At 37.7% G+C, this 22,859-nt stretch overlaps 1 protein-coding gene and 1 long non-coding RNA gene across 7 annotated transcripts in view; one reads left to right on the top strand and one right to left on the bottom strand.

The window, feature by feature from the left end:
* Positions 1–345: 345 nt before the first annotated feature.
* SPTSSB (serine palmitoyltransferase small subunit B) overlaps positions 346–22,859 on the bottom strand; it is a 29,972-nt gene continuing 7,458 nt past the window's right edge. Inside the window, exons 2-5 of one of the 6 annotated variants that reach the window (XM_060394159.1) lie at positions 18,581–18,674; positions 5,768–13,539; positions 3,930–4,070; positions 346–1,914 (exon numbers count right to left, since the gene is read on the bottom strand). In XM_060394159.1, coding sequence (XP_060250142.1) covers positions 1,652–1,914; positions 3,930–3,981 — 315 coding nt within the window. In that variant the 5' untranslated portion in view covers positions 3,982–4,070; positions 5,768–13,539; positions 18,581–18,674 and the 3' untranslated portion in view covers positions 346–1,651. The remainder of the gene's footprint in view (positions 1,915–3,929; positions 4,071–5,767; positions 13,540–18,580; positions 18,675–22,859) is intronic. The other 5 variants (XM_060394164.1, XM_060394165.1, XM_042234955.2 and 2 more) reach the window with 5 other exon arrangements.
* Positions 14,134–22,859, top strand: part of LOC121818542 (uncharacterized) — a 78,876-nt gene continuing 70,150 nt past the window's right edge. Inside the window, exon 1 of the long non-coding RNA XR_006058508.2 lies at positions 14,134–14,329. This is a non-coding gene — a long non-coding RNA (uncharacterized LOC121818542). The remainder of the gene's footprint in view (positions 14,330–22,859) is intronic.

Raw genomic sequence — 22,859 nt, 5'->3', positions numbered from 1 at the left:
ACTGTCCTCCCATGGGCTTCTACGTGGCAAATATTTCAGGGCTCAGTATGGTCCTGACCTAGATTTGTTTCCTGGCTTTGCCACAAGTAGTTAAAGGACCTTAAATAAGAAATGTACTTTTTCTAGGTTCTAGGTTCCTTATCTGTAACTGGGAGACCTTAATACCTCTTTGAACATATAAAACATGTCTGCCATGTAGAAGACTCTTGATAAATGTAGTCTTACCTTACCATCTTAAGATCAGTTGCCACCTTGGATTAGTAAGAAATGATGTTTGCATAGAAGTATGGATGTAAGTATCTAGATATTGAGTGCAATAGGAAAAAGCAAATCTGGAGGTGGATATTTTATTTATAAAATTAAACCTAATTTTATTTTGAAAAATCAACAAATACATGTTCAGATCTGTTTTATCTTCAAAACATGTTTTTGTTTTTTAACAAACATGCAAGGTAAGTTGGCATGCCAAATATCTTTCTCTCTAGCTCTCCTTGAAATTTTCTTTCATAACACAAAGAAAGGTGCAAATATTGTCCAAAAACTATTTATATTTTTACCCACCATATTTACTAACATTAATATTTATGGAGAGGAAAGGAAAACTGCAAGGTTTGTTCTTTGGCATTCATATTTGACTCAACAGTATAATTAAAAACTTGTATTTGTTTCTAAGATAAACACTTTGAAGGAAATTTGATAAATCTTGTTTTTGCTCTGCAAAGGAGCCACTATATCAAAGCATTTAACTGAAGCTGTCGAGTTCCTGCTGGTAGAATATTACTTCCAGCCTATTTATTAGCTTTTCTTCCTGTAGCCCAATATATGATCCCTACCCCCCTCTCCACTGAGTGAAAGCACAGAAAGGATGCAATTTCTTGTCTCTTTTTCCCCCCAGCATCATGCAAGGCAAGGCAGCATCACAATCACAATATCTGAATTTATTTTGATTATATATTTTTTCTTATGCTTAAAATTATTTTGTATTATAATACTTACTGGGTTATCAAAAATCAACATTGTTGCTTTTAAACTGTTACAAAGCCAGACTTTTAGAGACATTTGAAACAATTCATGAACCATGTCTGAAAGGAGTTAATTGCCTTCAACCAATGCCTTCAATTCTTTTGCACTTGAAGGAAAAGAATTTTAGGTATTAGCAGGTTACTAGAAAATAAGACTTTAGGGGTCCATATAATTTACTCAGATCTTTTTGTATATTGTAAACAAAGATAGGATACTTTGACTGTAGCTTATGAACGAATTTTTAAAAAACATATCCTTAACTATAGAATAGGTATCAAGGGAGCATTTTCAATATGATTCTGATAGATCTCTTATGAGCCTATTTTCCAGAAAAAGCTTATAGGCAATTTACCAATTAAAAACAAAATCTAAACTCATAGATTTAAGTTGAAAGAATATGGTACGTGAGGTCAGGTCATTGTGTTATCCATGGTCTGATGCACAACATGGTGTGTACAAAAGAACCTAAAGAGACATTTATCTCAAATTTCAGGCAGGATCTAAGACTGCATAGAGAGGGGAGAGCTTTTCAGGTTAGACAGTGAAAGAAGCCACAGTATTCACCTAAATCAATGCGTTGGAAGCAGCATACACATATGCAATGCCAGTTTGCAGAATGCAGAAAAGATCAATTAGAAATTGTACTGTGATAGCCACACATTTTGGAGAAAAATTCCCAAGCCAGGCGAATGTGGATTGGGATAAAAACATAGGCGGTGTACACTACCATAGCAAAGATGGTTAGTATGATGGTATTGAACATAGATTGCTCCCAAGGCTCCAAGACAGCACAGCAGCTAATGATTTGATATTGATAGTAGAGCCAGGATAAATAGTCCTTCACACGCTTGAAATCCATGGCTGGTTCCTTCAAGCTGCAGAAAGTCTGTCCTGTTAAAAAAGGTAACAGATTAGAACAAAACATAAATAAGGCACTGAACACAGAATCACCTTAGATTTTCATGATCTCAGCATGTTAAAAATTTTCAAAGGTTAGTGAACTGAATGATCATTGAGTGAATTACTAATAGGAATATTACATGGACATAATATACAGCATGTTAATCATAGAATTAATAATATTGTCATTACTACTAATAATTACTGCTAGAATTAATAGCAATATTATTAACAGTAATATTTATCTAAAAATCATTAATACTAGTAATAATTCTAGTGATAGTAGTATTTACAATTGAGGCTAACCACATTTTCTTTAGCCCTGTACATCGAGAGAAATAAACATGAATTTTCTATGAATTTTCCTACAACTGTATTTTGGAAAAAGAAGTTTAAAAAATAGTATGCAGGAAAGAGTTAATATAGCAAGCCTGAGGCTGCTATCTTTAGAAGGGCCCCTGGCTGGCATCTGGGAACTTGGTTTTTGGAATGTTCTCTTCATTCCCTAATGGATAAGGATGATTCACCATGCCTAGACTGTGTAAACACTGTAATTTATGGTGAACACCTGCTTTATTCTGGGAGCCTGGAATTTTTGTAATTGCCAGGCAGAGAGTATCCATATAACCAGCTCCAATAAAAATCTTGGTGCTGAGTCTCTAATGGGCTGCCCTGGGCAGAAACTTGACATGTTATCACGGTACTTTTTGTTGGTAAAGAAAGAGGTACGCTCTGGGTGTCCACTCATGGGAAGGAGTGAACATCTGAAGCCTATAAATGAATTTCTTCAGACTCTGCCCATGTCTCTCTTCCTTGCTGATCCTGTTGTTTATCATTTTGCTACAATAAACCTTAGCTGTGAGTGTGAATATATGCTGAGTCCTGTGCGTCTTTCTAGTGGGGCACTTGACGTGGTTGGTCTTAGAACCTCGGAAACAAAGGGGAAGCCGAAAGTGTACCTTTGGGTGTTTATTTGGTTTGGGGGTAGAGAACTTATGAAAGCCAAAAAAATGTTTTGTTGGCCCTCAGATAGGATCACAGTTAAAACTTCCTAGAAGGAAGGCCATCAGACACTCATAGACATGGTGGGTGTCCTTGTAGATACAAGCTGACCTGTGCTTGTTCTCCTTACTCCTAAGAATATCATGGTGCCACATCATCTAAGCCCACCTTGATGACTTTTACTATTAAAATCACAGTTACATCTTTTGAAGATCATTCCTATGTTCTGACATGAACGTATCTCTCTTTTCTTTGATCCTCATTTGAGTAAAAGCAAAATATTTTTGCTGCATAAGACCGTGGGCTCCTCAGGTTGTGGGGAGGTTCTCATGATCCTAAGGCCTAGCATAGAGACAGTCATCAGTGAATACTTGCTGAACAAATAAGTAAATGAATGAATAACATGTAGCTAACTTAAAATAGAGAGGACTCATAGTCTGGACCTAAGTGGGATACAGTTGGCTATTGCTGACTTTCAGTACCTTGGCTTTGATAATAAGTACCCCTTTCTGATAAGGATAATTTCCACAAAAACTTAAAATGGGAAAGCTTTTGTGTTACTAGGTCATGATTATTTGTAATAATGGTCAGAATAATCCAAATAAGTAGATAATACAAACTGAAGTTGTTTTTACTTTCCTATGAAAAGAAAAGTGAGCCTCTCATCTTTTCTAGAAGCTGGAGTTGGGAACTAAGTAATTGGATATAAAAGCATTGCCCTGGCATCTGGACTTCAGTGAGGAGTTTCCTCCAGTGTTCTTCATCCCTAACTCTAGTTGCAGAGAAAGGTCTTAGAGAAAATGAGTGACAGAAGGAGTGATAATTTTAGTGAATAATATTATCCAAGCAACCAAGACTTTCCATTGATAGACTCACAGAGAAAATTAGGAGATATGACTATTTGAGCTTTTAGGCTGTTTCATTAGACTACTGTATGTTTCAAACTAAATTTGATTTTTAAGAATTTCATTCATGGATACCCATACTTGCTCCCTCTTCATTACCTAGACAGTTTAGGGTGGTGCCAGGTAAGTGACCAGGAACGTGAGAGTCCATTCATAGGTATGAAGCTCCAGATTGTGCTGGGTGAAGGTGGGAGAATGATGGCTCAGGGAAGCCCAGATCTTCTCCTTAAGAAGCTTGATCTGGTTGTGAACACAAGTAGCAATCAAACAATATATATAAATATATAATTATCAACTACATTACACCCTAAAGGACAGGAGCAATGTATTAAAGGGGCTGTGGGAAAATTAATCCAGCCTGAATATGTCTGTGAGGAAGAGATATTTGAGGTAAAATCCAAGAGATGATTGTGAGTCTAACAGATAAGTCAGGTGGGGAGAATGGTCAAGACAGAAGAATCAACTTGTGTTTGTTCAAAAGTTAGAGGATGGAAGGAGTTTGATAGGTGATTGGGTGGGGCAGTGAATGGAGCACAGAGATCTGGGGAGGGAGACTGGGAGTATGAGAAAACTGAAGAAGAGGAAATGACCAGAGTGAGGCCATACACTCTAAGCTTGAACCTATGAGTGAGGGGGCTCAAGAGGTTTTTAATACGGGAATGCTGTAGTGGGTTTGAGAGGATGAGGCTTTAAGTTTATTAGATGTGTTGCCTTCCCTGTATTCTAAAGCCAAGTTGAAATGCTTTTGAATTTTCAGTAAATCTATGCCTCTGCCCTCCCATAGGAATTAGTCATTCAGAATCAACCATTTACTGAAAATCTGTTTAAAATATTTTCAATTACTCTTTTTACTTTTATAAATGAGATAAATCACTCTTTTAGAAAATCACTGGCTTTCTTCCCTATACATTTTAGCTTTTAAAAATGTACTAATTAATTGCCTAGCCATTGGTTTCTCTTAAAAAATTAAATTTCTTGCTTGAGTAGCCCCAGTGGACACCTTGATTGTACCCTTGTGAGGGATCCTGAGCCGAGGCACTAAGCTAACTTGTGCCCAAATTTCTAAGCCACAGAAATCCTGAGGTGATCAGTGTTCACTGTTTTTAGCTGTTAAAGTCAAACAATCAAGGAAACAACAGCTCTAACGCATACCAACATGCATCACACCAAAGCTGGATACCTGGTAAAGCCTTGGTTACATATTGCTAACAATTTAAAGGATAAGATTGAATTTTTTTATTCTCACCCATTTCTACAGTGCCCTGGATCATTTCCCAGCCCTCTCAGTTGTCACCTCTGACATGCTTTTATGGTCCCATTTCATTCCAGTCTCACAAAGTAGGAGAGTCAATAAAAAGCATTGATGTCCCCCTTTCTTTTGGTTCTTTTCCCCCTTATTAATGAGATGCAGTTTTAAAGATTATCTATTTACTGTTGGTCATGAAAAGGTGAGAAGAGAGTTGGTTATTATTGGTAAACCATCTGCTATAACCTATTGTTAGAATATACACTATATTTAGATTCTAGATTTGCTTAGTTAATATGTTTTTCCTTCCTATTGAGTCTATTTTTAAATTTCCTATGGGACAACATGCAAGATTTAAGAAAACCACTTTAGACAATTTAAGATGAGTAATGTGGGAAGGAGAATTCATTCATTCATTAAACAACTGCACTTTGAATACTGCTATGTGGTTTTTTCTGAGTAGTAACAGCTTCAAAAGGAATCTATTCCAAAATGGCATTGCAGATAGAAGATGCTCTTCTTGGCAGCAGCAAACTGGACCACGTAGCAAACATGCAGTGATGAGGGCCAGGAATGAGCACCAAATGAGGGGAAAGGGCGTGGAAAATGCTAAGAAGCAAGCTAGGAAAATAGGCTGAATTTGGGAAATAAGCTGACAAAAATGGCATGAAATTAATTATCCACAGGTAACCTGGAAATGTTATTGTTGTTGTTTAGTTGCTAAATTGTGTTCAACTCTTTTGTGACCCCACGATCTATAGCCTGCCAGGTTCCTCTGTCGATGGGATTTCCTAGGCAAGGATACTGGAGTAGGTTGCCATTTCCTTCTCTAGGGGATCTTCTTCACCAGGAATTGAACTCGCACCTTCTGCATCTCCTGCATTGGCAGGATTCTTTATCACTGAGCCACCAGGAGAGCCCAACCTAGAACTAGATAACAGCAAACATCTTAATGTCTTAATTTTCACTGTGAAGTGTGAAATTAACTTGTCCTTAAAGACCTGATGGCATATCCTAGTAACGCTAAACAAAGACATAAAATGCTTACTCTATTTAAGCATACTATGCATCTCCTTGTTTTTAATTATGTGTTTTTTAAAAGATGATTCCTGTATATGGAAAAGAGGGAGCAAGTAGTTTGTTTTTTCTCTTCCTCCTCCTTCTTTTAATTTTTCCTCTAAACTTGATGATTTTTTAAAACCCTCTTAAATGTTTAAGGAGGTTGTGCATTCAAAGGTGACACTGCCTAAGCACATGGTGGTATGCGTTCAGTAGTACAGTGGCCTAGATGGGTCTGGCTCTAGCTTCAGCTGCTCTAGCAGCTGAAGCTGTGCGTAATGCCTTCAGGTGAGTGGGGAGGACTGGGAGGCCATGCAGGACACAAAGTCAGTGAAGTGCTTGGTAAAAAATGGGGGTGGGACAAAGGCCAGCACTGTTGCCTGGAGGGATGGATTGTGAGGCCAGAGGAAGAGCTTTCTCTGGGCCATTGTTTGATTTTTAATGTTTCTTTCTTTTAATGGAAGTATAGTTGTCAGTGTTGTGTTAGTTTCAGGTGTATAGCAGTGATTCAATTTCTGTGTGTATTTATATGTGTAAGTGTGTGTAAATATATGTATATATACATATATGCATATAGATGTATGTATATGTGACTAAGCCTAAGCACTGGCTCAAGTTCTGATTCCTCTACTTGCTGGGCATGTAACCTTGGCACAGTTATTTAATTATTCTGGACCTCAAGTTCCTCATCTGTAAATGGAAATAATAATCCTTTCTGTTTAAGGTTGCTGTGAGGATTAGCAAAAATGCAAGCAAAACATCAAGTAAAGGGATTTGTATATGGAAGAAGTACATAGATAGGAAGATGGAATCTAACCAGAGACAGACTTTCCTCTCTCTCTACCTTCCTTTTTATTTACTACCATCCTGGTAAGTGCACTAGGAACTGGAGATTCCATAGTGACTGAGACAATCATGGCCACTGTTCCCCAGAATGATAATTATAATTTAGCTGGATATAGTCCACATATATGCATTTTAGACAATATTTACCATGTGTTAAGTAGCTAAAGTGGAATCCTAGAATGTTAGTGGCTGGATGGACTGTAGAATCCCCTAGACCCAGTCATTAATTTTAAAGAAAAGGGTCAAGCCTATGAGGCTAAACATTAAATGGATATTAAACTGCTTGATGTCAAATTGGTTTGTCAAACCGAATTAAAGTGACTAGATTATTCCAGGTGGTGAATACCCTGTGTTTTGTGAACTGATGTTGGATGAAGGAAGTAGACATTCCAGTGGAGGGTTTCTGTGATCTTCAAAGATTCAAAGTTGAGCAAGGACATTGGTATCAAGTGTGTAGGTATCTGGAAGAACTTCAGCCCCACCTTCTCTCAATTTCCCCAGATTCTACTCTTCTCTTACTCAAGACTCCTGAAACCCCAGATTCTCTTCCAGTCATATAAAGGTCTGAATGCCCACTTATTGCAGATATTACTGGGAACTGGCAAAAGCCAAGGTTCCTATTAGCAGTGTACAACTTAGCATGGATAAAAGAGCCAAAGTAGAGTTTTGCCAACTTGAGGGGAGAAAAAGCTGGGAGAAAGATTATTAGAGAATGATTAAGAGAGTCTCGGGAACCAGAGGGAGAGAGAGATTCCTGCAGGGAACCCAGGGAATGAATGGGGACACAGTGACAGTAGAAAACAGGACTTGGAATTCCGCTAAGAAGTTATATCATAACTGATTGGAGAGTTAGTGGCTATTTTTAATTTCCAAATGATTTTTTTTAAATTTCTGAATATGATCACTGAGTGATTTTTCTCTCACTAGATTGTATACAGTGAGGAAAGGTAAGTTTTAATCTCGTCTCTCACAATGAGAGGGAAAAGTCCTGGGATGTGGGATCCACATTAGCCAGGGACAAAACTTTCTTCTGGCCTGAGCAGAGAAGAAGGTTAGAATAAATAGAGCAATTAAAAAAAAACCCATATGCTCTCATAAACCCATGTAATACATGAGTCACAAAATGAGAATACTGTTAAAGGAACCTTCAGGGTGGGGACGAAAGTAGAGGCTGGGCTTGCTCAGGAGGCTTTTTGGTTTTGGCCCTCTCCATGGGAATGGAAGCGGTAAAAAGTTAGGCAACCACAGTGAAAGATGAGTACTTGATGATTTGTCAGGGTGGTGTTTACCTTGGGAATACTGCAAAAGACTTGATCCTGCAGCCCTCCTCTGCCTAAAGAAAGGACTCCAAATGATTGGATTTTCTAAGAAAGGGATTTTCCTTTCTAAACATTGGCTAAAAAGGAATCTTCCCTCCTTAGGTGGGAAACCACCAAAAACACATTTTGGTTTAAATCTCCTTCTAAAATGTCAGAATCTGGGGCTAAAGAGAAAAGTCAGAAGGATCTACACTTGATCGTGGGCTAGCTCCTTCCCAACTTATTTTGGAATTCTACATCAATCACTCAGCTTTTTCTGTGCTTCATATTTGGAACCTGAAAACCTGAGAAGTGGGAAAAGTATCCTGCCTGCTGCCGCAGAGGGAGATGCTGTATCTAAAAAGAGATTGTGTCTGTACTTGGAAGTAGCTTTCTTTAGAAAGAGCTCAATATGACTGACTCAAGTTGAAGCCTTCCTTTAATTAACTAATTCATTTAGAGAAGGAGCAGAGTGATTTCCTTCCAAAGACTACAGTGTGAAAAGTGGTGATAAAAGCGAGTAAATTTACAGAGGAGGAGACTGATAAGCTCAGTCAGCTGATCAAGGCCACTATCAACAGTGATAACTCAGGCTGACAGTATGTATCCATGATATCATGGCGTGAAAATAGCACTATTCTACTGTCTTCCTCTCCCAAACTCACAGCCTCAGTCTAATCATGAGAAAAGCACCAGGCAAATTTTCAACAGAAGAGCCTCTAACAAAAAGCCTGCCCTTAAAATTCTTAGCACTTAAAATTCTCAAGGTCATCAGAAACAGGCAAAAACAGAAAAATTGTCACAGCCCAAAGCAGTCTAAGGAAACATGACAACTAAATGTAGTATTTTAGCCTAGATGGAATCCTGAAAACAGAAAAAGGATTTTAGCTAAAAACAAAGTAAATTTGAGTAATGTATTGGCTTTAATAATTGCACATCAACCCTGGCTCATTAATTGCAACACATGTCATATTAATGTAAGATGTTGATAGCAGAAGCTGAGTGCAGGGCATATGGTAATTCACTGTATTATTGTCTCATTTTTCTGTAGGTCTAAAAATGTTCTAAATATTCTAATGTTCTAACAACAGCAAAAAAAAAAAAAAAAAAAAAAAAGAAAGAAAGTCCTAAAACATCCAGTTATCCTTACTCCAAACTCCAGTGAATTTTGCTTATGTTGTCTTTCCCTTCTGGAAATCTCTTCCTCATAACTCTGAATGTAGCTAAATAATAGCCTTCCACAAAAGACTGACTTTCAAACATTTTCAAACACAATATAGAAGAAAAGTACACTTTACACTGTGATCCGTGGTACACAGACATACACATACCTTTAACTGAAATAAACATCTCTCAAAATAATACTCTTCAGTGCATGCTGACATTTTATTTCCGATTCTGTTCTACTCCATTCATTTCTGTTCTGCTGTCTTCTGTGTTATTGTCTTCATTCATTACAAAATACCAATTGTGAACTACCGCATCAATTTTTGGGGGGCTGTGCTGCACAGCTTGTAGAATCTCAGTTACCTGACCAGGGATCCAACCTGGGACATGGCAATGAAAGCCCAGAATCCTAACCACTGGGTCATCGGAGAACTCCCTACCACATCAATTTCTTAACCCACCAATTGCAACCTGCAGTTGGAAAAACTCTCCTTTAAGGTTTAACTCAAGATGTCTCTGCATTGTCCAGTTTGGCAAACACTAGCGACATGTGGCAATTTAAAATTTTAGTGCTCAGTAGCCGCATGTGGCTCATGGCTACCATATTGGACAGCACAGATACAGAATATTTCTATCACTGCAAAAAATTTTGGGGGGCAGTGCTGTGGACTCTCTCCATTTCTTATTTGGACTAATGTAATAGCCCATCTACCACTTGTCTTCTTTTCACCTTACACTCTTCCATGCTGTTGCTGGAATTAACTTTCTAAAATAACAGATTTATTTTTCTGGTTGAAACCCTTCAATAGCTCTTCATTTTCTATGAAATGAAACATTCATCTAAGACCTCCACCTCTCTGAACTTTCCTGCTAAATGCCATTCACTCTTAAGCTTCTATGTTCACCTGCTTACTTTTCTAGAAATATTTTTTCTTTTAGAGAAAATCTTTTTTGTTTTCAAGATGTAGCTCCTATATTCTCTCTTCTACGAAACATTCTCAGGAGACTACCTTTCCCAAGAAATGTATATTGCTTTCTTCTATGGGTTACCATTGTAGCAATTATGCTGTGTTATAATTAGCCACATATTCAATACAATGTTTCCCCATTAGACTATGAGGTCTTTAAATACTGAGGATAAGCCACAGTCATCTCTCGATCCCCAGTGTCTGGAATGTGGGATACTTATACACCAGCTCATGAGCTGGTTGGCTGACTGACTGACTTACTAAATTTTAAGGTTGTGGAGCACAGGGACCACACTTGTACTTATTTAATATTTCTGTAGCACAATCTGGGCACATAAAAGGAACTTATGAATTCTCATTATCTGCTTTCAGGCAATGAGTTTTAGATATATTGTTTTCTAAGTACTGTCAAATTCAGTGTAATCTGTTTTTTTGTAAGATGGAAGGGAGTTGGTACTAATTCTTTTTATTATGACAAATGCTTTTTAGTTTTCTAGTACTGTTCAAAGTTCATGGACTCTGTGAGGGAGATAAAAACACTTCTAAAGTTGTCTTAAATCCCATTAAAATGACTTTTTACAAGGGAGTATTCTAGGTGAATAACAGTTTAAGATTGGTAGGTAGAAAAGTGGTCCTAATGGGAATAATTCCAGATGAAAACATCTGAAGACCTGAAGTGTATTACAGCTTTTTTTTCTATTCATCTCTTTTTCTCTTTATTTCTCTTAATTCATTCATTATTTTGTGTCTTTGAGAAAGTCCCAAAGGCTTTCTGTGTCACAGCCTCTCTATGTGAAATGGAGATAATTGGTAATTTTCTCTCTGTCTCAGTGATGTAGTAAGGAATATAGGCATAGTTTGTGAGTTCTTCAGGAATATTTTAAAGAGTCATAGTAATAGATGTTTGTTGTTGTACCTTGTGGATTGGTACAACTTTAAACTATTTGCAAGATTTTATTAAATCATAATTTAGAGTCAAAGATTCTTCATAGAATAGTCTATAATGCTCATCTCAGCAATGGAGTGCTTCGGGAAAAAACCTCATTCCTATTTATGTTTGCTAGATGAATTGCCTAGTACATTAAGAAATTGTAATAAAACAACACATGTATATAGTCATTGCCACAAACTATTACTTGAAAGGTGTTATAATCTTCATATAATTTTTAGATGTGTTTGGGCAGGGCCACCACATACCATTGTGTGGACTGTGTGTTGCATAAGCTTGTGTCATTGTTCATATCTCAGGGACCTAACCACAGACTGCTTCTTTACATGAACACAATTTGATTGACAGAGGTAAAATTTGTATTATTAAAGGAAAAAGCTCACATTGTGTCTGTGTAAGAATCAGACATATCAATAGTTTATTGACTTCCTCTAAGTTTGGCTCTAAGTTTTCTGTGGGTGACTCCAGTTTTTTCTGTATCCCACAGAAGGTTCTATTTTTGCTTAACATTTTCTGGAGAATTTCCTTTTCATCTTAAAATACTCTCCAGTCACCCTTTGGCAAGTCAGATACCAAGGTGAATATTGGATATCAGACCAGAAGTGATGGATTTGAAGTCCAGGTCTTCAGAGGGAGCTTTAAAAAACAAAAACAAAAAAACTTAAAAGTTTGTGAGAAGCAAATCAAATAACTATAGGGCAATTAAGGAACTTTCTTTATACTGTCATGAATTAGATGGACAATTTATAGACTCCTCAAAGAGGAAGAAATAAACAATTTTTAGTTGAAGCATATTTCTGCTTTTAGGCAGCTAAGTTATTCAGTTTTATAGTCTTATACTTAGAAGTGAGTTACTGAAATAGTATACTAAGAGGAAAAAGTCTCGACAACAATTTAGCCCAGTTGTTGTAGGTATGGTGTTAGTTTGACTAATACACAAGAGTAGAGTATTTTTGTGGAACCAAACTTTTGGCTTCCAATTTCCATTAAGACCAACAAAAGCAAAACAATAGAAAACACGTATTTCTAGTCCAACTATCAACTGAGGCCACTGGGCAACACAGTGTATGTTGAAATACTAATTTCAAAGCAGTCCTTGCTGTTTCGCATTTTATCACAGACTCTAGAAGAATTTATGAATGAAGGACTTCTCTCTGGGAAAGCAAATTTGGAATTTCACTTTAAAAGAAAATTTCGTAATCATTTAGGAGATACAAAATTCAGATTAGATACATTTCAATGTCATGTGGCTATTAAAAAGATGATGCACATATTAAAACCAAGAAAAAAACAGTACGTATATTAATGCTGAATAGATGTTATGAATAGGAAGAGAAACTTGTAATAGGGGATGATATAGTGATTCCTGGTATCCTGTCATCGACTCATATAGAAACAGGGCAAGGGGTATTCCCTGATGGTCCAGTGGTTAGGATGGTGTGATTTCACCATGTCTGGATTGTTAGTGGTCAGGAAACTAAGATTCTGCAAGCCATGTGAGGACAAAAAAAAAAAAAAAAAAAAAAAAGCCTCTCAAAAAAACAAAACAAAACAAAACAAAACAGCAAAAAAAGAAACAGAGCAAGTATCTTTATTTCTGCTCACTTGGGAATGGAGAGTAGGACTTCTGGACCAACTTTTTAACTCTAATGTCACTTCTTAGGATGAACCTCTTTACTTTATTGTTTTGTTTAAAAAAAAGAGAGAAAAACCCTGTTACCCTAAGGAACGAAGGAAAAAATACAGCTTCTAGGTTGTATTTTCCTTCTGCAGATATTGTTTCCAAAGCTTACCAATTTGTTTTTTGTTTTTAGAAGTAAAACGTGAATATAGCTACAACACTAACAGTTGACTTAAAGACATGAACAGTCATTTTTAAATGTCATTAAATGTACACACATGTTAAAGCACATTATTCACAATAGCCAAAAAGCAATCCAAATGTCTAAATGGATAAACAAAATGTATTAATAGCACATACCTGCAATGGAATATTATTTATCTTTAGAAAGTAAAGAAATGGTGACACATACTGTAACCAGAATGAACCTTGAGGATATTATGCCAAGTGAAATAAACTAGTCATAAAAAGACAAATGCTGTATGATTTCACTTATCTGAGATATCTGGAGTGGTCAAACTCAAGCAAACGAAGTAGGATATTGATTACCAGGGGCTGGAGAAAGGGAGAAATTGGGACTTGTTTATTGGGTATGAAATTTCAGTTTTGCAAGATACATTAAAAATACTCAAAACAATATCTTTTAAAAGTCATTGAGAGTCTCAATTTGTAGTGGGGCACTAATAGTCTAGCAAAATTGCTTGGATGGACCATCTGGAATTGAATAAATGAATAACCCTAAAATATCTTCAAATAATCATTTTAAGGTCCCAATTGGGGTTTTCCTCTCCTTGGCTTTCAGGATATAAGAGGAAAATTGGAAACTGCTGAAATGCAAAGAATCTTCTGAGAGGAGGGTTGGTCTATTTAGGTTGATTCTTGGCATCTGTGAAATTTTCATAGTTTAATTTCCTATAGTACTTGTGGGAATTATAAATTCTGTGATATGCTTACCTGTTTTTGACAAGACTGTGAAATAAGGGGCTCATAAGACCCCCAAACCCAGAATATTTAAAAGTAAGCGGAAAAGTGGCTAAATCATTTGACTGAAGCTATTACTTTTCTACTGTCATTATAGACCCCTTTACTGGCAACTATGTGCCATGTGCATCATAACAATTCTGATTTTCTCTTTTCATCCCCAGGTCTTCACCATCAAACCTATACTTTGGTAAAGGAAATACCCGCTTACTGTTCATTTCTAAGGACTCAGTTTCCTTAGGAGCTAGAAGCCTGGAGCACAAAAAATCAAGCCTTTGTCTCATCCCTGCCTATTGCCATTATATTCAATGTGTCTTCAGATATAGAAGACTTTTTTCCCAAGGAAGATCTGAAGGCAAGGAAGGTGAGTTACTACAATATTGATTTGTCAAAAGCATACTTGCTAAGCATTTGTTCCCAGTGTTCTGCCAAAGGAAATCTGGTTGCATAAGCAGTTGGTCAACCAAGACTCTTCCAATAGTATTTTCTAATACTAATTTTCTGGTTTTTCTTTTTCTTTTTTTTTTTTTTTTGGTCCTTTGGGGGCAATTTTTTGGATGACATTGAATAGATTTACTCATAAAACATTCAATTGCTTTTATTTTTCTGACCTTCCCCCTCCTCCTCTTTCTTTTCCTCATTCTTCTGGCTTATTCTTTACATCTTATTGCATTGTCTGAAAAGCTTTTGGTGATGAGTTCAATAAGCCTTTGACTATGTGGATCACAATAAGCTGTGGAAAATTCTGAAAGAGGTGGGAATACCAGACCACCTGATCTGCCTCTTGAGAAACCTATATGCAGGTCAGGAAGCAACAGTTAGAACTGGACATGGAACAACAGACTGGTTCCAAACAGGAAAAGGAGTATGTCAAGGCTGTATATTGTCACCCTGCTTATTTAACTTGTATGCAGAGTACATCATGAGAAACGCTGGGCTGGAAGAAACACAAGCTGGAATCAAGATTGCTGGAAGAAATATCAATAGCCTCAGATATGCAGATGACACCACCCTTATGGCAGAAAGTGAAGAGGAGCTAAAAAGCCTCTTAATGAAAGTGAAAGAGGAGAGTGAAAAAGCTGGCTTAAAGCTCAACATTCAGAAAACGATGATCATGGCATCTGGTCCCATCACTTCATGGGAAATAGATGGGGAAACAGTAGAAACAGTGTCAGACTTCATGTTTTTGGGCTCCAAAATCACTGCAGATGGTGACTGCAGCCATGAAATTAAAAGATGCTTACTCCTTGGAAGGAAAGTTACGACCAACCCAGATAGCATATTCAAAAGCAGAGACATTACTTTGCCAACAAAGGTCCGTCTAGTCAAGGCTATGGTTTTTCCAGTGGTCATGTATGGATGTGAGAGTTGGACTGTGAAGAAAGCTGAGTGCCAAAGAATTGATGCTTTTGAACTGTGGTGTTGGAGGAGACTCTTGAGAGTCCCTTGGACTGCAAGGAGATCCAACTAGCCCATTCTAAAGGAGATCAGTCCTGCGTGTTCTTTGGAAGAACTGATGCTAAAGCTGAAACTCCAATACTTTGGCCACCTCACGCAAGGAGTTGACTCATTGGAAAAGACTCTGATGCTGGGAGGGATTGAGGGCAGGAGGAGAAGGGGACAACAGAGGATGAGATGGCTGGATGGCATCACTGACTCAATGGACAAGAGTTTGGGTAAACTCCAGGAGTTGGTGATGGACAGGGAGGCCTGGCATGCTGTGATTCATGAGGTCGCAAAGAGTCGGACACGACTGAGCAACTGAATTGAACGGAACTGAACTGAACATTGAACTTGCATAGGTGTGATTTTTTTGTGAAAACAGTAAGACAGTCTTACTGGTTTTCTTTTTATTTTTTTCAGTGCCCTTTTACTACCCTCACCTGACTTGCTTTTGTATCTCAGTTATCACTGCTTTTAAGAACGAACGGAGAGCTAAGCTGACTCCAAGGCTCATGGAGATAGATACAGCATTGTTGAGGTGTTCTCTCTGCTAACCCCCAGCTCAGGGGAGATTTCCCTACCGGGTTGGTTAGCAGTGTAGGTCAGTTTCTAGGGTGGGATAGGGAGAGTTGAGAATGGAGGGGCAGGAGTAATAGAGTTACCTCAAGACATCACTGCTTTTAGGCAATTAAGTTAATTAGATTTTGTAATTTGATACTTAGAAGTGAGTTACTTAAGTGAGATACTAAAAGAAAAAAGCATCAGTGACAATTTAGCCCAGTGGATTCCTCATTCTTCTGGGCAGAATGATATAGACATATTATGCTGGCTTCATTCTCCTTTAGCTGCTCCCAGGTACATGGGTACCTGCATGCTTCTAGTGAAAAGCAGTAAAGGGCTGAACTCTAAGATTATTCTTCTAAATAAGTAACAGTTGTTTGTTTCCAAAGAACATTGTTGATTCTCAAGGAGAAGGCTAATGGCAACTGAGCATATTAAGAAAAATATTTCAACCAATAGATTTGTAACCAATTTAACTATGGCTCAAACTGGATGAGATGAAACGTTCTTTGCCCTCTTTGAAAAAATATGGGCTTGTTTGTCAAGAATACCAGAGGAAATCTGCCAAGACAGAAAAATATCTGGGTTAAGATATTGTAGTAGGTTGAATGGTGACCCTGCAAAAGATACATCCACATCAAGAAACCTGTAAATATAACTTTATTTGGGGAAAGTGTCTTTGTGGAAGTAATTAAGTTATAGATCTCTGAAAAAGCTCATCTTAGATAACCCAGGTCAGTCTTAAATCCAATGACAAGTGTCCTCAGAAGAAAGGCATGGAAGTGAGGGCTAGCGAAGACAGGCAGAGATTGGAATTATGTAGCCATAAGCCAATAAGCCATCAGAAGCTGAAAGAAGAAAAGTAGAATGTCCCCTAGGGTCTTTAGAGGGATTGCAGCCCTGCTGATATATTGATTTCAGACTTCTAGCCTCCAGAACTATCAGAGGATAATTTTCTTGCTTTCAGTCACCGACATTGTGGTCCAGAGTTACAGCAGCCCTAGGAAATGAATTCAGATCTCTTCCTTGAAGGTACTAGAATCGTATCATGTGGAATTCTCTTTAGGGAACAGAAACAGCATTTATTAAGCAGCACTGTGGCAGGCACTGGCTAAATGTTTAACTTAAATGATTCCTATTTTATGATGAAGAAACTGAGGCCCAAAGTCTCACAGTAACCACGTGAGGAGCTGGGTGAGAATCCACATAAGAATCCTGCCAAGAGGCAGGGTGGAGTGTTTATGAGCCCTGTCTCTGGATCCTGTCTGGGTTTGGCCCTGGCTAGGTTGCTCAATCCTTCAGACTCAATTTCCTCTACTGGAAAAAAAGGACTGATAATAGAACTTCACTCATACAATTTCTGGGAATATTAAAAGGTATAAAATATTTAGAATAAAACATAGAAAGAAGGCCTAAGTGAATATTAACTGTTATGATTATTATATGCTATACTAATATATTATTGCTGAGGCTATGAATACCAGGCAAAGAATAAATGAGAATGAGATCATTTCAAGGCAAAATGTGTGAACTTTGGAGAAGGAAATGGCAACCTATTTCAGTATTCTTGCCTGGGAAATCCCATGGACAGAGGAGCCTGGTGAGCTACAGACCATGGGGTCATAAGAGTCAAACATGACTTAGAAACTAAACCACTACAAAACAGATTTAATAAAAGTGGGTATGTGGCCAGTGGTAGTCAAGGTTTTATCCAGTCCATTTCCTTTTCTTTCTTTCTTAAAAAATAAGTTGAAAGAAAATGAATGTCCCATATGAACATTGACCAGCCTTACTTTCATTAACATTTTGTATGAAAATGTCTTTATCAAATTTCTCTCTTAATTTGGTTAACTGAGAACTTATTGAAACATTTATTCCTTTCTTGTATCAGAAGTCTTCCAGGATAAGACACTGCTCCATTTAAATAAAAAATGAAGGATGCAGAAACAGAGCAGCTTTAACCAGCAGACCCATAAATAAGATAGTAGTTGGTGCTATGTAATCCTTACTTTGGCACTTGTACTAGAATTGGCCAGAGGTTCTTAACCAGGAAGCCAATAACTTGCTGTGTGTGAGGGGGGAGGATGTGGAATCTATGAACCTCTTGAAATGTTTTCAAGTTTTGCAGAAACATTTTTTTGATATCCATTTCAAAGTGCTAGTCTCTCAGTCATGTCTGAGTTTTTGTAACCCTATAGACAGTAGCCCGCCAGGCTCCTCAGTCCATGGAATTCTCCAGGCAAGAATGTTAGAGTTGGTAGCCACTCTGTTCTCTAGGGGATCTTCCTGACCTAGGGAATCATACCTGTGTCTCCTGCCTTGCAGGCAGATTCTTTACCATCTGAGACATCAGAGAAGCCCACTTCAAAGGAGCCTGTAATATCTCTAAGTTAAGAACCACTGTTTCAAAGCCTCATTATTAAAGCTAATTGCACATTTCAGTCCTATATATCATCTAAGTGCCTTTGTAAAATCAAATATATCGTAAATGTTTCACGGTTGCTTAAGAGAGAACCAGAAACTTCATCTTGTTAAAGATGTCATCTTGTAAGGAAAATGGGCAGATTTCTAAAAACAATACTCCATGATATAACCAGAAGAATCTACCTACCTAGGAGAGTCCAGGTCTGATTTCTTGTCCTTGCTTCCCCTGGGGAATGATTCTGTGTATATTACTTCTCCTCTCTGGGTTGCAGTTTCTTCATCTGTGAAATTAAGATTTGAATTAAACAAACTCAAAGATGACTTCAAACTTTAAAACAATTCTATTCTATATAAAAGGTCTTTAAACTGTAGAGAGATGATCTCCCATAGAATTCTAGAATGTATTATATTAATAAAAACAAGGTATCAGAAACCAGCCTTATCTTAAAATTTATTTTAGAGGTTACAGCTTGAGGACATGCCATTGACTAGTGACTTCCAAATGTACTCTGAGGACTATAAGGTGCCACATTACTATCTATGGCGGGGTTAAAGGGAGGCCCCAGGTGGGACAAAGAGAGAGAATCTAAGAGCCCCCACCTCACTTATATCGGAGTAGACTGCTTTTAATCTGCTTTAAACACTAGGTTTCTGGGTTTTCTATATTTTCTATAAACAAAAACACTAGACTTTGTTTATAGAAAATAAAAATATTTCATAATTTTAATTAGTCTCTGTTGATATCTATATGAGGGGAAAAGGAAAAAGATTAGGTTAATCATTGTACTTAAACATTCATCTTTGAAAAAGCACCAGAAGCAGAGACAGAAGCTGTAAGGCTTGTTTCCTATTTTGTCATTTATTAGCTGTATCACATCAGGCAAGTCAGATAGTCTTTCTGAAGCTCTGTCCTCATGTACAGAATGGTGGTGCTAGTGGTAAAGAATCTGCCTGCCAATGCAGGAGACAGAAGGGACAGAAGAGTTCAACCCCTGGTTGGGAAATCCCCTGCAGGAGGACCTGGCAACATGCTCCAGTATTCTTGACTGGAAAATTCCATGGACAGAGGAGCCTGGCAGGTTACAGTCCATGGGGCTATGGAGAGTCAGACAAAACTGAGCACAAGCACAATAGAATGACGATAATATTTTTTCACAGGTGAATTATAAGAATCAAATGAAATGATATTTGTGAAATTGTATTATAATTGGTGAAGCATTTATAAAGATGGTGAGTAGGACTTTAGTGATGAGCTCTAGGGCTCTGCATCTTGTCCTCACCATGGTAGCATTTTTGTCCATCTGAATTATGTCAGGGAAAGTATCACTTCAGTCGTGTCTGACTCTTTGTGACCCCATGGACTACAGCATGCCAGGCCTACCTGTCTATCACCAACTCCCGGAGTCTACTCAAACTCATGTCTATTGTGTCGGTGATACATCCAACCACCTCACCCTCTGTCATCCCCTTCTCCTCCCACCTTCAATCTTTCCCAGCATCACGGTCTTTTCCACTGAGTCAGTTCTTCACATCAGGTGGCCAAAGGATTGGAGTTTCAGCTTCAACATCAGTCCTTCCAATGAATATTCAGGACTGATCTCCTTTAGGATGGACTGGTTGGATCTCCTTGCAGTCCAAGAGATTCTCAAGAGTCTTCTCCAACACCACAGTTCAAAAGCATCAATTCTTTGGCACTCAGCTTTCTTTATAGTCCAACTCTCACCTCCATACATGACTACTGGAAAAACCAGTAGTCAAACCTTTGCTGGCAAAGTAATGTCTCTGCTTTTTAATATGTTGTCTGGGTTGGTCATAACTTTCCTTCCAAGAAGTAAGCGTCTTTTAATTTCATGGCTGCAGTCACCATCTGCAGTGATTTTGGAGCCCCCAAAAATAAAGTCTGCCATTGTTTCCCCATCTATTGCCACGAAGTGATGGGACTGGATGCCATGATCTTAGTTTTCTGAATGTTGAGCTTAAGCCAACTTCTTCGCTCTCTTCTTTCACTTTCATCAAGAGGCTCTTTAGTTCTTTGCTTTCTGTCATAAGGGTGGTGTCATCTACATATCTGAGGTTGTTGTATTTTTCCATGTAGTCTTGATTCCAGACTTCATCCAGCCCAGAGAAAGTATAGGTGGTCAAATTTGCAGATGAACAAGAGTTATGGGATGGAGTTATAAAAGACTTAGTTGATTACAGAGTCCCAAGAATGACCAAGGGTAAAACTTTGAGAAAAATACAAAGTCTTGTTCTTCAGTTCAAAAAGTTAATTGTCCAAGGATAAGATAGGGGAAAATGTGGACCACAATCAATTCATATAATAAAGACTAAGGAATTTTATTTGACTTCAAGTTCATTATGAACCAATAGTGTCGTGAAATGGTTTACAAAGAAGTGATCCAATTGAATTAGTCTGTTTGATTTATTATAACAAAATACCATAGACTAGGTGACTTATAAATAACAGAAATTCATTTCTCATGGTTCTGGATACTAGGAAGTCTAAGATCAAGGCACCAGTGTGGTTGTGTTCTGGCCAAGTCTTCTTTCTATTCCTAGTTGCTACCTTCTGGCTGGTCAAAGGGACAAGGGATCACTCCAGAGCCCGAAGAACACTAATATCATCATGAAGATCCCATTCTCACAACTAAAGCACCTCTCAAAGGACCCACCTCCTAATACCATCTCCTATGGGGGTCAGGATTTGACATATGAATTTTGAGGGGAAAACATTCAGACCATAGCACCAATATTCTTTATATTTTTAGAATTGTTGTGCCACAGATAAGAAAAGGGGACCACAGCTCTTGGCTTTGGTTAGCATCCTTCTTCCATCTGATGAAAACAGTCACTCCAGAAAGCTGACCATGTCTTCAGGAAGCCAGATGGAGAAAATCTGGAAGGCTTCCAACAGGAAAGGTTGCAAGAAGATTTGAGGGGAAGGAATGGATCATGGAAGTCTTAAAAGATCTAAGAGACTTTAAATGGTGTTATAAGCTATAATGGAGGGAAAGGTTTGGAATTATTTTATTGTTTTCAGAGGTTAATCTCAGAAAAACTGGGGAATTCCCTGGTGGTCCAGTGGTTAGGACTCAGCCCTTTCACTGTGGCGGCCTGGGTTCAATCCATGGTCGGGGAACTAAGATACCATAAGCTGTGTGACATGGCCAAAGACAAAAACAAAAACTCAAGAAAAACTTTAAACAGTAAGGGTAATCTAAAGGGGAAAGGGCTAGCTGATTGAAGTAGTGAGAATTCCATTAGGGAACTGTTCACAGAATCTGGATAATACCTTCTGGGGGTTGCTAAGGATAAGGAGGAAGGGTTGAAGAAGAGATCACTAAGCTTTCATCAAATCTAAGGTGCTATTTCCATAACAGAATTCAATATCCCATTGGAGAATGATTTGCTTCATTAATTTTTTTCCATAATAAGAGAATATGGATTTTGAAATTGGCAAACTGGAGTTTGCTGTCATGTGATCTTCAGGATATTGATTAACCTCTATAAACATCAGTTAAGTGTTGGTAACACAGAGATGATTAGTTATTTCTGTGTTGTTGTGAAGATTACACAACGTTGGTAAATGATACTTAATGGAGCCTGGTTTTAATAATGGCTCAAAGATGGTAACTTTTAATCAGAATATTATTTGTTCCTCTTATTTCCTACATGCATTTTATTGTTTCTCCCAAGAGAGTCCTTTTAGGTGACTCTTTTGAACTCATAAAGCACAAATGATGTAACTGGGTAAAATGGTGAGTCTCATGAGTCTGGGAGAAAGAATTCACCCTGTAGGTCATGGGGAGGGGTACCATATCATTTATTTTACATTTGCATCAGGGTTTCCTAAATGGAGGAAACCTGTAGAACCACTTTTTTTGTCCTGAATTATAACATGATTTTCCTGCCCATCAAGATCAGAACTAGGCCAACCTGATTGATTTTTCCTTTGTTTAAAGTTTTAGGCAATAAGATATCCTATTAAAAATTTAATGACCAAGCTTTCCCTTGTGGAGTAAAATATCTGCAGCCTCAAGGAATAGAGTTGGTAATTGAAGTATCAGGGTTTGTTACAAATTCTTACTCTAATTTTTTTCTATCCATAAAATGACTCTAAGCTAGTTTTACTTAAAAATTACTCTTAAATGGATGAGTTAATAAAGGAGAATCAGTTTGCTCTTAGGAGAAGATTAAAAAAAAAAGAGAGAGAGAGAGATTCCCCTATGATTGGGGAAGAGGCCAAAAGAATTCTCTTTAATAGCAGTAGAGGGAAACATTAAAATTACTAGGTTTCCACAGACAGTTACAAGTTGGCATTTCACCTTATTTAGAAGGTAATAAACACTGTATTTGAAGAAGTACTAAGATAATCCTGACTACAGATCTCACGCAAAAAAGATTATTAAACTTTCAAAAGAAACAAAAAAGATTATATAACACTCTTAGGTTTAGATAAGACGACT

The sequence above is a fragment of the Ovis aries genome, chromosome 1 (assembly GCF_016772045.2).
Source record: "Ovis aries strain OAR_USU_Benz2616 breed Rambouillet chromosome 1, ARS-UI_Ramb_v3.0, whole genome shotgun sequence".
In the NCBI taxonomy this organism is placed as follows: Eukaryota; Metazoa; Chordata; class Mammalia; order Artiodactyla; family Bovidae; genus Ovis; species Ovis aries.
The sequence above is the reverse complement of the archived record's forward strand: the minus strand, read 5'-3'. Positions and strand labels throughout refer to the sequence as shown.